The following is a 15,630-nucleotide window of genomic DNA, read 5'->3' as shown; positions in this document are numbered from 1 at the left end:
TTGGAATATTTGCAGTAAAGATTGAGAAACCGTTAAGTCCTGATGGACTTCATCCCATGCCCCAAAGGAAGTAGCTATTGGGATTGCAAATGCATTTTTAAAATTTTTTCAAAATTCATTAATTTCTGGAAAGGTGACATCAGATTGAAAAGTCATAAATGTAATTCCTCTATTGAAAAATGTTGGGAAACAGAGAGTGAGTAACTACATACCAGTTAACTTAACATTAATCTTACTAAAATACTAGATTCTATTTTTAAGGAGCTTATAGTGAGGTAATTAGAAAATCTCATTATAATCAGAGACAACAGCATGGTTTTGTGAAAGGGAAATCAAGTTAGACTCCTTTGAGGAAGTGATAAACAAAATAGATATTTTAGATGAAAAGTGAGGTAAAAATGATCAAATAATAGCAGAGGCAGGCCCTCTAACAGTCATAGAAACAAGAAGCTAAATTGCGTAGCTAATTATAAGCACTTTTACAAAACTAAACATTAGTTGTGATCTTCTAACCAATTCTTTCAGTTTAAATAATTATGGTTGTCAATATTGCCTTCATCCTAGGTGGTTCAGCTAGAAGAGTTGTTGACTGTCCGTCATTCAGTCTTTGTAGTTGGAAATGCTGGAACAGGAAAAAGTCAGGTGAGCAAAAGACAGTCTGCCGATCTGTAAGATTACTCAAGAAATAACAGTTGCAACATTAGGTTGTATGCATATACTGAATAGTAGATAAACTGGCTGGTATGTTTTCTTTTTATAAATTTGAACAGTTACATAATACATTGCACAAATCCCCAAAATGTTTTCTATTCAATTAAATTTTTTTTGGAGAGTAATTGCTATTATAAAGTTAGGAAATCTGGCATCGTCACACAGATTTGATAATGACAAGGTTAACCTTTTTTTTGTGGGCTTAATTGGGGGATAAATATTGACTAAAGCAACAGTGAGGAGTTGAGAGTGGGGTGCTGGAAAAGCACAGGAGATCAGGCAACATCTGAGGAGCAGGAGAATCGGGCATAAGCCCTTCATCAGGACTGAGGCTAAAGCAACAGTGAGAGCAATTTTTATTCTTTGCAATAGAGTCAAACAAATGTTTGCGTCCACTTGAGAAAAAGCACTTCAGACTGTGTGACAGTCCCCCAGTACAGCATTTGATTGACAGTCAAGATTTTTGTGCTCAAACCTACAGAGTGGGATGGAGCCCATAATCTTCAGGCCCAGAGGCAAGAATACTACCAGCAGAACCACTACTGATTTAAGTGAACATTGTGTTGCCCACTGTTCAGTATTGAGAAATTTGTAGTTATTGACCATTCAATATTGCGTGCAATTCTGGTCTCCTTCCTATCGGAAAGGGTTCAGAAAAGATTTACAAGGATTTGCAAGGGTTGGAGGACCTGAACTACAGGGAGAGGCTGAACAGGCTGGGGCTGTTTTCCCTGGAGCGTCGGAGGCTGAGGAGTGACCTTATAGAGGTTTATAAAATCATGAAGGGCATGGACAGGATAAATAGACAAAGTCTTTTCCCTGGGGTCGGGGAGTCCAGAACTAGAGGGCATAGGTTTAGGGTGAGAGTGGAAAGATATAAAAGAGACATGAGGGGCAACCTTTTCATGCAGAGGGTGGTACGTGTATGGAACGAGCTGCCAGAGGATGTGGTGGAGGCTGGTACAATTGCAACATTTAAGAGGCATTTGGATGAGTATATGAATAGGAAGGGTTTGGAGGGATATGGGCCGGGTGCTGGCCGCTGGGACTAGATTGGGTTGGGATATCTGTCAGCATGGACGGGTTGGACCGAAGGGTCTGTTTCCATGCTGTACATCTCTATGACTCTATGTTATGAAAATTGCTACATTCATTATGATAATGATGCTTTCAAAACTGAAGACAATGCAGTGTAACTTCAAGGGAAACCTGGAGATGAAAGTGTTCTTGTCCTTTTCAGTGGTTGAGTCACAGTGAGGGGGAGAGAAGGCAGTGCTCGGTAGGTTGCTGTAATGCATTCTGTATATAGTACATACCATAGTCAGAGCTGAAGTCTGAAGGAGAAGTATTTGCAAGTAAACTGTTTTGTCCTGTATGGTGTTGAGTCTTGAGCCTACACACTACCAAGTGAGTGATGAGTACTACCCTCCAAAATGGAGACTTGTAAAGGAGAGCTTTGCAGTGGTGAAATGTGAGCCACTTCTGGCAAAGTAAAGCTTCTATGCTGCATGTATTGTAAATATTGTATTGTATTGTATATATTGTATGTATATTGTAGATATAACAGTCTCATTTCAGTGAAGACCCCAGAATATGGTAAAATTAATGCAGTGTCTGGGTTTCACTGAAATGAGACTGGTACTTATACGATGTGGATGTTATCTGTCATTTTGTCAGCCCTAGGCAAGACTTTACCCTGGTGTCTCTGAAACATCTGACCTGTAAAATCTTGCATTAGTAAAGCAACTTCAATATAGCAATAGATCCCAAGAGTCTTCACAAGTCCATTACTCACTAATATTTGACATTGATCCACAGTAAGAGATAGCAGGAGGAATGACCAAAGGCTTAGTCAATAAGTACTTTTGTGAAGCATCTTTGAGAAAAGGTGGAGAGATTTAAGGTGGAGAGCTGATGACATCCAAGGCAAGTGAAATGACTGAGCAATTAAAATTACCAATGTGTATGGTGTCATAATTGGAGCGAGAGAGAGAAAGAGCTTTTGGAGGCTTTTCAGCCATAGAAGAGGAGCTTAAAAGATATAGGCACCTGTTCAAATTTCTGTATTTTACTTGAAACGATCTATGCATTTTATTTATTTGCGCTACACAGTTATCAGCTAAGTTCTTCTCCCCTTTAACCCCACACACTTCATTAACTTTCAGTAGCTATTACAGTTTTTGTTACTTTTTAAACATATTAGTGTTGAGTTGTAAAACTCATTTTAACTATAATAGGATGGATATGCACAAATGATGTTTTTAATTGATTGCTTCCAGTCCGAGATATGTGCTCTGACAAAGGAATGTGTTTGAAGTTTCCTGACCTCATACTTGTGTGAAATATATTATCAAACCACATGCCTTAAATTGAATTTGTATCATAAAAAAATCAGAAGTTAAATGACTTTGATTACTCTTCTTAAAAATGAGTTCTTATTAAATGTAACTCTAATAAAGTAGTAAAGTAAAGCAGGACATGGGTGAGGCCACTTTTGGAATACTGTGTACAGTTCTGGTCGCCCTGCTATAGGAAGGATATTAAATTGGAGAGAGTTCAAAGAAGATTTACCAGGATGTTGCCGGGACTGGAGGGTTTGATTATAAGGATAGGCTGGGCCATAGGAGGTTGAGGGTTGACCTTTCAGAGGTTTATAAAATCATAAGGTGACTAGCAAAGGTCTTTTACCTAGGGTGGAGGAGTTCAAAACTAGGGGACATATTTTTAAGGCAAGGGGAGAAAGATTTAGAAGGGACTTTGAGGGGACAGTGTTGCACACCAGGTGGTTTGGTGTGAAATAATCTCAGTGGAAGTGATAGATGCAAGTACTGTGACAAAATTTAAAAGACATTTGGATAGGTACATGATTACGAAATATGGGCCAAACGCAGTGAAGTGAGACTAGTTTAATTTGGGAAACTTGGTCGGCATGGATGAGCTGGACTGAGGAGTTTGTCTCTATGCTGTAAGACTCTGACTTTAAGAGAAATACTGATATGAGGATAAGAGAAATTGTGTTGCAACTGAAAGGGAAAACAGTACATGACAAAGTATTATGTTTTCCTAATATAACTTCAAAAATGATCTTAACATTTTAATAGAACAGAATTTAGAATGCAAAATAATAGTTTTCACTGTTGATCAACAAATGCAGTTGTGTCTAGATTGTCACAGGCACTGCTGGATAATTTGAATTAATAGCCAAAAGCTCAAAAATATAGCAAGGGTTTAAATTTGTTTATGCCTGGTTATGTTGCAGAATTTTCCAAGCTAAAGGTTCCTTTTAAAATTTAAATCCCCAAAAAGTGATATTGGTGTGGGATCCTGTTTCATTCCGCCCTGTTCCCATTTCCATCTGGGCAGTTTCTGGTGCGAGTTGTGAAACTCTGCTGGGAAACAAACTAAATATGTGACAGCCAATTAAGTATGTCTTTGAAACTCTGCAGTGAGATTTACACCAAAAGCAACACATGGTTCTGTGGCTTCAACACAGTGCAGGAGGTGAGTGAAAGCAGCAAGCCATTGTTGATTGAACGTGGAAGGCTGAAATCGGCAAGCTTGGGGGGTCAGCCACAGGGGAAGGTACTGATTGGTTGTGCTAGACTGGCATTACTAGCTTCAGAGGAATTACAGTTTTGTGCACTGACTTTCAAGTGCCTTAGAATCTATTCAAGCTGATTCTTAAATTCCTGGCTGCCAGATTTCCCTGCGAATTTCGACTAACCTAGTTCCACAGGAGCTTGGACCATTTGAGAGGGAGCAGAAGGCTCAGCCACCACAGCAGCGTGGTTGAACTGAATGGCAGAGTTTAACGGGCTGAGGACCCACTCCTGTTCCTAACTGCAGCAGCAACAGCTGTTTTTGCAACACCATGCTGGTGCACAAAACAACAGGAATGGGAAGAGAGCTCAGCGGGAAGAAGATGATGCACCCGGCACAGAATCTGTAGACCAAAGACGAGCTTCTTATCTTGTCAGAACACAGCTCAGGAGATGCAGGCTTTTGCAGCAGGTAGCTCGGAGGTTTTGTTGACCATGGAACCAGACACCCACCCAGGAGGACCAGGTGGCCATGCATTGCCAATGGTTGTCAGAGGCACCAGCGCCCTGACTTTCTTTGCTTCCAACTCTTCCTGGAATGTGGCGACATATTACAGTCAGTTTCCCAGAGGGCTTTTGCCCGAAACATCGATTTCCCTGCTCTTCGGATGCTGCCTGAACTGTTGTGCTTTTGCAGCACCACTCTAATCCAGAATCTGGTTTCCAGCATCTGCAGTCCTTGTTTTTACATAACTGAATCACCTTGGTCACTGATGCTTTGCTTACTGAGGCTTCCAATTATAACATCTTGGATGAGGCCACTCAAACCTGAAATGTCAGCTTCAATGGGTTGAATAGATTTTAAATGCCCAGGCGGTGGTTGATTGCATACATATGATAACAAGGCTCCTTCAGATCATCCTGGAATCTTCATGAATCATATACGTGCAGCATCTTTGTTATCACAGCCAAGTGATCATTCACGTCTGCTCCCAATATCCAGAGAGCTGCCACAAGGTGGGGTGGCACGGTGGTTTGGTGGTTAGCATTGCAGCCTTACAGCGCCAGGGGCCCTGGTTCGATTCCAGCCTTGGGTGACTGTCTGTGTGGAGTTGTCCCCCTGTCTGCATCAGTTTCCTCCCACAATCCAAAGATGTGCAGGTCAGGTGAATTGGCCATGCTAAATTGCCCATAGTGTTAGCTGCATTAGTCAGAGGGAAATGGATCTGGATGGGTTGCTCTTCGGAGGGTCGATGTGGACTTGTTGGGCCGAAGGGCATGTTTCCACACTGTAGGGAATCTAATCTAATCAACTCCTTCATTCTTCATTAATCAAAGGGAAGTCTGGTGGGAGTCAGACCTGACTGCTGACTCCCGTTAGCAGTATTTCCATGGAGATAGTGGAGAGTGATAACAGGAACTATGTCATTCATCAGGTCTACCATAGAACAAGCCATTGGTTTGATAAAGATGGGGTTTCGATAGCAATGTCACCTTTACCATTTTTTCAAGGGACCCATGTTACTGCTGACCATATCTTTTTTGCCAAATATCATTTTAAAGTTACATTTTGCACCGAGTGCTTAATGGATGTGGTAGTCTCAGACTTCTGTGTTTGACTAAATTTCAGAGGGTAATCATGCTGGAAACCTTAGCACAATTTACTCAGTGTTTATAATGTTAAAAGTGCTGGGCGAACAAGGTTATGAAGGAATGTGGGAATGGAAGTGGAATTGTGATTTATGCAATAGTATCATTGTGTAGGCTTGCCTTGTGTATCGGTAGGATAAAGTTTGGATGCTTGTTGGAAATGATTAACATCAGTTTTATTTCAGTGTCAGAAATCAGAATGCACATCGGCATCTTAAATGCAATTTTGCACATGATATAATTTTTTAACAGCAAAACATCAGGTCACGCAATAACAAATCTTGTACTTGTGTAATGTCTTCAAATTTAGCAATGAATGCATGGATTGCTCTTATAGATATTAAAGACTTTGTACAGAACATACGGAAACATGAAACGGAAACCTATCTGGAATGATCTTAACCCAAAGGCCATCAGCACAGATGAGATGTTTGGTTTTATACACCCTGCAACTCGAGAGTGGAAGGATGGTAAGTGTCTCACATACAGTATTTTAAACAGCTATTGTGTTGCTGATAAAACTGAAGTCAGGATTATTGACAAAGACATTGATTGAGTAGTTTTCAAACCATCAATCAAGGCTGTTTGCCAGTGAACTGTTGGTTTATCCCTTTTCCTTGTTTTAAATGGGGTGTAACATATGCATTCCTCTGTCACTATTCCCATGATGAAGGAGTGTTTAATGGTTGTAGGCAAAAGCATGCCTACTTACTTCAATAATTTGAGTTCCATCTCAACTGGATCTAATGATTTTCTTTAATTTTGAGCACTGCCACTTAAATTTGCCCAATCAACTCCTTTGCCCCTGTGTAGTTCTGCACCTCGTATGAGAGGTATTGATGGTTCGTCATCAGGAGCAAGATCTGTGTTCTGTTCCCTGGCTGAGAGGCCCTTTGACTAATTATGGCATCTGTAATGTAACCCAAGTGGAAATTTGTTTGTTTCGCACAAACCATCCTGCTCTATATAGCTCAATGCTCCATTACTGAGTACAATGAAATGAACTCATGAAGCCATGGAAAAACATTGAAATGGACATTGTACTCTTTTCGGATGCACATAGTAATTTGTTGATAGGTTAAAAAACTGTTAGTTTCAATAAACCTTTGATATTTGCTGTTTCTGTTGGTCACAGGTCTTTTCTCTTATATTATGAGAGAGCAAGCCAATGTAACACACGATGGTCCAAAATGGATTGTGCTGGATGGTGATATAGATCCTATGTGGATTGAATCACTAAACACAGTTATGGACGATAATAAGGTAGTTAGTGCTTTAATTACAGAATGTGCAAGTGACTGTTACAAAATATCGATACAGGTCATTCTGTTCTATCGCAGCAGTTGTGTTCCCTCTGCAACCCTGTGCTATAGAAAATCATGTTGTAGAAGATCACTGTAGAAAATCATTACACTTGTTCAGTAGAAAGTTTATATTATTCAAACACTGTCCACAATTCATCAATCATGTTATAGCCAATTCGTGTTGATGAAACTTGTGTTGTTACCAGAACGTCCTGTATGCTCATGGTGGGCACTTATCTAAAAGTATTGATCTGATTAGTCCAAAATCATAGATGCATGTTGCTCTGTTGTAGAATCACTCCCACCACATGGATGTCCTAATTATTCTGCAGTATCCAAACTTAACGATCGTTTGTTTCATGTTTAAATTCACAATTGAGTATGCTTTCAAGAACCTTAAGTTCAATTATTCTGCTCCCATTCTTATCTTGATGGTGAAGGCAAAGGGTCTCTTTTCCTATGCCATTCACTGTTTTGGGACAAGACCAAGTTTTATTCCATCACCTCCAATATATCCTCAGTTCTCAGGACTCTATCAAGAGCTTTAATCCTGCTGATGCCTAGGTGTATGTATAAATATATTCCAATTTTGTGCCAACTACTAATCTCTGAATTCATGTTACATTTTCATCTGGAAATTGTAAATGTGCAGTGACTCCCTATGAAAAATGGTCTTTACAAACTTCCTGACATCATCGAAATTTCTGCTTCCACTAGATTGCATTGTTCTTACCCACCTATCCGCACCACTCTCCGTTCCAACCTGTCACCATCACCCCCCACCCACATCCACCTCTAGCCTTCATAGCTATGTCCCCCCACCTAGCCTCAGACCCCTCCTATTTATCTCTCAGCCCTCTTGGGCCACCCACACATTCCTGATGAAGGGCTTATGCCCAAATCATCAACTCTCCTGCTCCTCAGATGCTGCCTGACCTGCTGTGCTTTTCCAGCGTCACACTTTTTGTCTAAGATGCAGACAATCCCCAGACTTCCTACAATATAATAGTTGAACTTCTGCATCATGACTTGCATTCCACATTTTGGTGGATAAAACTAACTAATTTCTTTCAAAGACCGATCTTCCCAGATCACATTCTTTTTGGCAGATCTTCCCCGTCCCTGAACAGCATTCCTGATGAAAGGCTTATGCCCAAAACGTTGATTCTCTAGCTCCTCAGGTGCTGCTTGACCTGCTGTGCTTTTCCAGCACAACACTCTCGACCTTGAACAACAGGCCATGGTGAAAAACTGGGAACAAATATGTGAAAAGTCTAGCAAGGACATTCCTGACACAGGTCAAAAGTTCATTTTCCAACCAATTGGAAAATTGGGTGGTGTCTTGGATGGTGAGACAAGATTCTTGATAGTGAGTGACGAGTGTTTTATTTGCATGGATTATGAGTCATTGTCATCCTCATTGCTACCTAATCTCGCCTCATTAATATGTAGGTGCCCATTCTTCCCAGATACTAAGAACTGTTTATATGAAACTCAAGAGTGAGTACACGGTGACTACAGCTCACTGCTCACTTCTCTTGACCTCCATTTTGGACACCAGTCACCAATATCTCAGAGCACTCTCAGAGTCACTGTCTGCATATGTCTGTGGATGTTGGTATATCAACCTCACCAAAACATTTATAATCCACTTAGAGTGCACTTCTGCACTCCACTGAGGAGTGCATTGGCATCTCTCATGGTACTGGTGCTATCGGTTTACACAGGCACCCAGGTCATGACTTGAACTAGTGTACCTCAGGACTCCAAGCTCACTCCCTTTTGGTTCACTTGCTTTTTACTTCGATGCTCACAGAGTCCCTGCATTGCTTTGCCCCACCTTGCCTTTCAATGCCGAGACAAAGTCATTCAGCTGATCATACTTGGCAGCAGTCATCAGTCAAGGGGTTGTGTATGTCACCGTGCTACATCAGTGTTCCACAGATACCTATGCCAGCCATTTGCGTGCCAAACACTCTCCATGTGTTTCAAGCAAATAGTCATGCCATCAAGTTTAAAGGTAGTAGTTTTTAGTCAAATTAAGGAAGACCGGCTCCTTGATTTTGCTTTGATTTATTATTGTCACATGTACTGTGATAAGGTGAAAAGTTTGTTTTGTGTGCAGTACAGGCAGATCGTAACATACGAAATGCATTAGGGTAATGGTGGCAGCCATGAAAAGCAGCTCCAGCACTCCCTGCTGGATATGTGCGCAGAGCCTTCATTCAATCACTCTGGCAATTTGTGCTCAGCTACAATAGCAAGGTAACAGGGATATTGGGAATCTCCAAGCTCACTACTGGTAGATACTTGCATGCCTCAGGCAGCCAGGTTCCAATGGTATTGCTGCTGTCGAGCAGCTTTGTGCAGGTTGTCCAATGTCCCTGACAAACCTGTCTGTTTCTCTTCTCCTCTGTACAATTGCTGATGCTATGGGGTCATCTCCTTCCTCGATCTGAGCAGGTGCATATTCTCAGACAATACTCTGAGTGTCTCTTGAGCTGGGGTGTCTTACTCATGGCCTTTAATGTACCCAAGCACTCCCACCTCTTATCTAGCTGAAGTACCTAATGAGGTGTCAGTATCTGAGTTGGTGTTGGGATGGTGTATGGAAAGCACCCTTGCCAGTGCATGTAGCATGGTGGCATTTAACCTGATAGGACGGAGAAGGTCATGTTCTTTGCGGCATTTGTGGGCATTTCTCTAGATGATGTTACCATACTGATCTAGGCCAGATCTTCTGCCCATTGTGGGGAGGAGGTCAACCCTCTCCACACCACATTACTAACCAGGACCTCCAGGTCCCTGTCTGCAAAGTGGGCCACCAATTGCCCAGATTCTGCTTTGTTAAAGGCAAATGTCTCAAACTGTTTCAGGCAGTTCCATGCTGTCAGTGTTCTTCAAGGTGCACAACAACCTTTTAAAATATTGCATGGGGCACCCCAGGATATCCAGGCAGTGGTTAGTACTTCAGCCTACAGTGTGTGGGAGAATTGGACTAGCATTAGATGAACAGGGTGCCATTACAGTGCAGTTCCTAGTTATGGAAGTGAGTTTGGGATGATACATGAGAGAATGCTGTAGGCCGCACAGAGAGAAACCATCCATGAAAGTCAACAAAAATGGCACTTAGCAGATTTTTTGTGAGATTCAGTCCACACCCTTTCATCTGTTGCAAGTCTGTCCAGCAACTGCTACATCTTTCTTTAGATAACTCTGCCCACAGTCCAGCTGCTGCTTTTAAAATTTACCGGCTCCACAATAACAAGTCTCCACTGTTCCTTCATTGCTATGGGTCCTCCAAGAATGTAGGTTTCTCATCAAAATTCTTGACTTAGTCAAGTAATTCCAAGACTAGAACATTGCAGCAAATGTAGAAAGACTTTTCAACAATTCTGCTACTTGACTGGAAAAATCTGATGTGCAGTATTGTTGTCACAGATAGACTCCAATCCTCTTTATTTTAATTGCAATCTTTCCGAGTGTCCTATTTGTTTCTGCTTTGGCCAATATTCTTCTGAAATTTTCCTCAGAACTGCAGCTCTAAAGAAGGGTGACTGGACCAAAAATGCTAATTCTGATTTCTCTCCACAGATGCAGGCAGACCTGATAAGTTTTTCAGCAATTTCTGTTATTGTTTCTGTTTTAGTTTTTGTTTTTGTTTCTGATTTCCAGCATCTGCAGTTCTTTCATTTTTTGCGTATGAATTTTTTACCCATCACTTTGGTGAACAAAGCCCTTACTTTTCATGCCAATCCTTATTATCGTAATTTCTCATTTTTGTGAAAGATTCTTTGGTGTACTCTTTCTATGTTTCTAAAAGCCTTTTTTGGAACTGGCCAGACCTGCAAGCAATACCCTATCAGTGATCTAACTAATGTCTTATATAAATTCAACAATAGTTCCTTCCATCTAATGTTTAGGAGCCTAATGTAAAGTCCAGAATTCCTTTACCCTTTTCTGGATTCAACAACCGTCACTCCAGCCATTGAAGGTGTAAGGGATAAAGATTTGATTTCACCCCATGGCGATTTATACCATTTGTTCATTTTAGAATTCCCCTGATGTCATTCCATTGATGATAGAATGAAATTGAATAGAAGGCAATCTAACCTCCTAGACGATCACCCACTGACTGAAGATAAACGTTTTTAAAAATTATTTTCATCTTAAGATAAATTTGCCCCTCCATCCTCAGGATCTTGAAGGTGAATTTTTCTTTGACATTTTCTTTCACAGGTTTCCACAACTCATTGTTTGGTTAATAACTCATCAATTTGTTTTGAAAGTATAATTGTAGTATTTTTCATTTGTAAGATGTAAATAAAGTGATTTAATTATTTTGTTATTTTGTAAATTTTAGAATATGTAATAATGTTGTTGAATAATTTGTTGTTTGATATTTGTATGCAGGTCTTGACACTTGCCAGCAATGAACGTATTCCACTTAATCCTTCCATGCGGCTTTTGTTTGAAGTAAGCCATTTAAAAACAGCCACACCGGCCACTGTTTCCAGAGCAGGCATTTTATTTGTTAATCCTCAGGATTTGGGCTGGAATCCGTGAGTTACTGATTTTATTAGTGTTGGTGATAATACAAGTGACTGTGCATGTTTAGCATCAAGTCTTTCAGTGAATGCATTTTACTTCCATGTGTTACGTTAGCCTGGATGCAATTAGTAGTCCTCATAACTGAGTCAGATGGCTATAGGTTAAAGCCTCACTCAAAAGAGTTAAATAAATACTTCAGGGAACTAATGGTTTGCTGGGTGTAGACGTCTGACAGCATAAATTCAAAGAGGAGCGAGCAGTTATCTCTGATGACCTGGTCAATATTTATCCCTCAGTCAATATCATTAAAAACATATTACCTTGTCCTTATCAGATTGTTGTATGTGGAGCATACTATACACAAATTAGCTGACACATTTCCTCTCTTGCAGCAGTGACATTATTCTTCTAAATTTAAAGCATTTGAAAAATCCTTGGGTTGTGAAAGGTATTATATAAGTGCAAAGCTTTCTGCTTCTTTGTTCACTTTATTTCAAAGTAAAATAAACATTTTAGCATTATACTTAAAAACATATTATGCCATAACCCATATGATTAGGAATTTTCTCAGTGGTCCGAAAGATTTCAGGACAAGTCTTTTATTGGACATGTTTATGACCAACGCCATCACTTGGTGGGTCAGTGCACCCACACATACAAAATTGGATCAATGCTTGGTGAAACTAATGATGTCTTCATTTTAATTCCACGGTTGAACAGTGACTTGTGCATCATTGAAGCACCCCCTCAGCTCTCTTTATTATTGGAAACAAATGAGGAAAATAGTTCTGTAAAAATTAGGTCACAGCAGCACAGAATTTAGCTGCACTGCTCACCTCAGAGCTGAATAGTCTCAGTGCTCGCTGTCAAATCATAATCTATCGTTTAGATGGCCAAACTAATCTGAATGGATAACTGACAGGATCAGATGGGATGCCAGATGCTACCTTCACTTGGACACTATACAACTTTGACATAACTTTTAAATATATGTTTAATGCCTTATGTCTTTATCATAAGTAACTAAAAATTCTGAGAGTCTTCTGAAGACCTCCTCCAAACAAACACTTCTTTACCATGTTGGCATATGTTTTGATGTTTCTTTTAAAAGCAACGTTCCATTCACCTATTAAATCGCTTGATTTTTAAAACTTCATCTCTTTTGAGATGCTTGGTTAGCAGATTGTAGCAACTTGCTCAAGCATGATCAATCCATAGATCTCTGCAAACTCCAATTCTGGACTTCTTTGCATCCCAGTGAGAATTCTGTACCATTGGTCTTTAGTAGGTTTAGACTTGAAGCTCTGAAATTTCGCTCTTAAATATTTATGTTTATGCCTCCTCCTTTAAGAAGCTTGCTAATCCAGAACTTAAACATGGCTAGAAGGAGACTAGAAGTAGAAGCTTTTCATCTTGCACTCATCAGAACTAGGATGTGAGAAAACAGGCTTGGAAACCCAGTTAGCATTTTATAGAGAATGAGAAGAGGGAGCTAATGGGTTGAGCCATTATTGTCATAAAGACGAAGTAATAACAGTTAACTGTCAGTCTTAATTCACAGTCCAGGGAGGTAAATTCTGATTGGTGAGGATGTTGCCATGGGATTGTATTGTGAAAAAAAACATAAAACAGGGTCCTAAGTGTTTACATATTTATCTTTGAGCATATGCAAATGCATCACATTGCAGGTTCAGCTAACACTTAAATTGGTTTCTGCTATAATTAGTAGCATAGTCTGAACTTCTTAATAAATGATTTCCAGGAGTAGAATCACTTCTAATGGTAAATATATTTTTCTGAGGCTTGCAAGCGTTAGCTGGTTTAGCACAAGCAGCATGCTGCTAACTGTGAGCAGTCAACATGACATGTTGTTTGATGTGGTCTACCAGTTGGAAAATATGGCTTTCAGATTGATACCTTTTATATCACATTAATCATTTGTGTGGCTGATGTTACTATTAATTTTACTATTTACTATTACAAATAAATAGACTCTAGCTGTTGATGGACAAATATAAACCTTGGCGCTAACTTTATAAAACTCTCCCTCTATGCGCATATTGACAAAAACAAAAACAAAGGGTGTTCCAGGTGGAGGGGAGGAATGGGAAGGCAGTTCAGTGATCCCTGTCCACACAGTTCAGTTTAGTGCGGTAAACCTTTTTGCTTGTTAGACTTGCTGCTTCTTAGTTTTCCTTCTCCACATACTTTCACTTGCTGCATGGGGCAATTGGTTCACACTGGTAAAGTCTCTGGCTTATTGGTTGAAAAACCACAGCTTACAGCAACTTATGAGGGGAAATAAACTGGCTTTCTCCAGGCTTGAGATGTTCTTTTTTACTGCAGAGATAAAGACATTTCCTTCCTTCTTAGAGGCCTAATGATTTCTGACTCAAAATTCGCACTCCAATAAATAAAATATCTGAAGCAAACAACAGGAAAAATTGTTAGAGAACTAAACAAGTCTAAGAGTATCTATGAAGAGAAATCAGAGTTAACATTTCAAGTCCAGTGACCTTTCACCTATCTCTCAAGCTGTTCGGGCTACCAGGAAGCAGTCACATAGTAATTGCCAGGCAGAGCCTTTGTCGTCAACCATAGACCAATTGGCTGCTGATTGTCAGCTGAATCTCCTTTTGTATAGGTCTCCTGGCTCCAGCTTGTCTGTAGCAATTCCCCCACTGTTTGAACAAGTAACAGTGTAAACAGTGCATACAATGAGTGTCTTGTAACTTAAATGACAGGATATAGGAACAGAGCTAGGCCATTCAGCCCATCGTGTCTGCTCTGCCATTCAACCGTAGCTGATGTGTTTTTCAACCACAATCGCCTGTCTTCAACCCCAACCCTTGATGCTCTTAATAATTAATGATAATAATAAATAAAAATCACACAACACCAGGTTATAGTCCAACAGGTTTAATTGGTAGCACACTAGCTTTCGGAGCGACGCTCCTTCATCAGGTGATTGCGGAGGACGCAATTGTAAGGCACAGAATTTATAGCAAAAATTTAGTGTGATGTAACTGAAATTATACATTTAAAAAATAACTTGATTGTCTGTTGAGTCTTTCATCTTTTCGAAAACCATGATAGTTTCACTTCTTTCATGTGTAAATCACAAAATCTTTTTTTAAAAGTTGCATTCTCAGGTTAACTGTAACAATTGGTGTTAGCTGGACAATGTGTTGAAGGTGTTAGCCCCCTGTGTTCTCTGTCTATGCCATGGTGTTTAGATTGTTCTAATCTAAAAAGTGAGATAACGGAATTTTACATGAATTCATGCAGTTTTTGAGCAAAGTACAGTGCAACTCTGCAAGTACAAATTTGTGCTTCCAATTAAACCGGTTGGACTATAACCTGGTGATTTTAAATTTTGTACACCCCAGTCCAACACCGGCATCTCCAAATCAGTAATAAATATCTGTGCCTTAATTATACTCAATGATTTGGCATCCACAGCCTTCTGCAGCAATGAGTTCCACAGATTAACCACCCTCCGGCTGAATCAATTCCTCCTCGTCTTAGTTCTAAAGGGCTGTCTTTTTGATCTGAAGCTGTGCTGTCAGGCCCTAGTCTTACAAGTGGAAACATCTTCTCCATCCAGGCTTCTCGATTTTCTACAAGTTTCACTGAGATCCCCCTCATCCTTCTGCACACCATTGAGTGCAGATCCAAAGAACTCAACCATTCTTCATGTGGTAAACTCTTCATCTCCATGATCATTCTTGTAAACCACCTTTGAACCCCCTTCATGGTCAGCACATCCTCATTCGGATATAGGACCCAAAACTGCTCACCATATTCCAAATGAGTTTAGATCAGAGTGGTGCTCGAAAAGCACAGCAGGTCAGGCAGCATCTGAGGAACAGGAA

The 15,630-nt window shown here is 40.2% G+C and overlaps 1 protein-coding gene across 1 annotated transcript in view; it reads left to right on the top strand.

Annotated features, from left to right (window-relative positions):
* LOC132816011 (dynein axonemal heavy chain 11-like) overlaps window positions 1-15,630 on the top strand; it is a 417,048-nt gene that overhangs the window by 155,839 nt on the left and 245,579 nt on the right. Inside the window, exons 37-40 of the mRNA XM_060825416.1 lie at window positions 565-642; window positions 6,238-6,370; window positions 7,036-7,163; window positions 11,618-11,766. Of these exons, the coding sequence (XP_060681399.1) occupies window positions 565-642; window positions 6,238-6,370; window positions 7,036-7,163; window positions 11,618-11,766 (488 nt within the window). The remainder of the gene's footprint in view (window positions 1-564; window positions 643-6,237; window positions 6,371-7,035; window positions 7,164-11,617; window positions 11,767-15,630) is intronic.

Source organism: Hemiscyllium ocellatum, chromosome 5, assembly GCF_020745735.1.
Source record: "Hemiscyllium ocellatum isolate sHemOce1 chromosome 5, sHemOce1.pat.X.cur, whole genome shotgun sequence".
NCBI lineage: Eukaryota > Metazoa > Chordata > Chondrichthyes > Orectolobiformes > Hemiscylliidae > Hemiscyllium > Hemiscyllium ocellatum.
The sequence above is the reverse complement of the archived record's forward strand: the minus strand, read 5'-3'. Positions and strand labels throughout refer to the sequence as shown.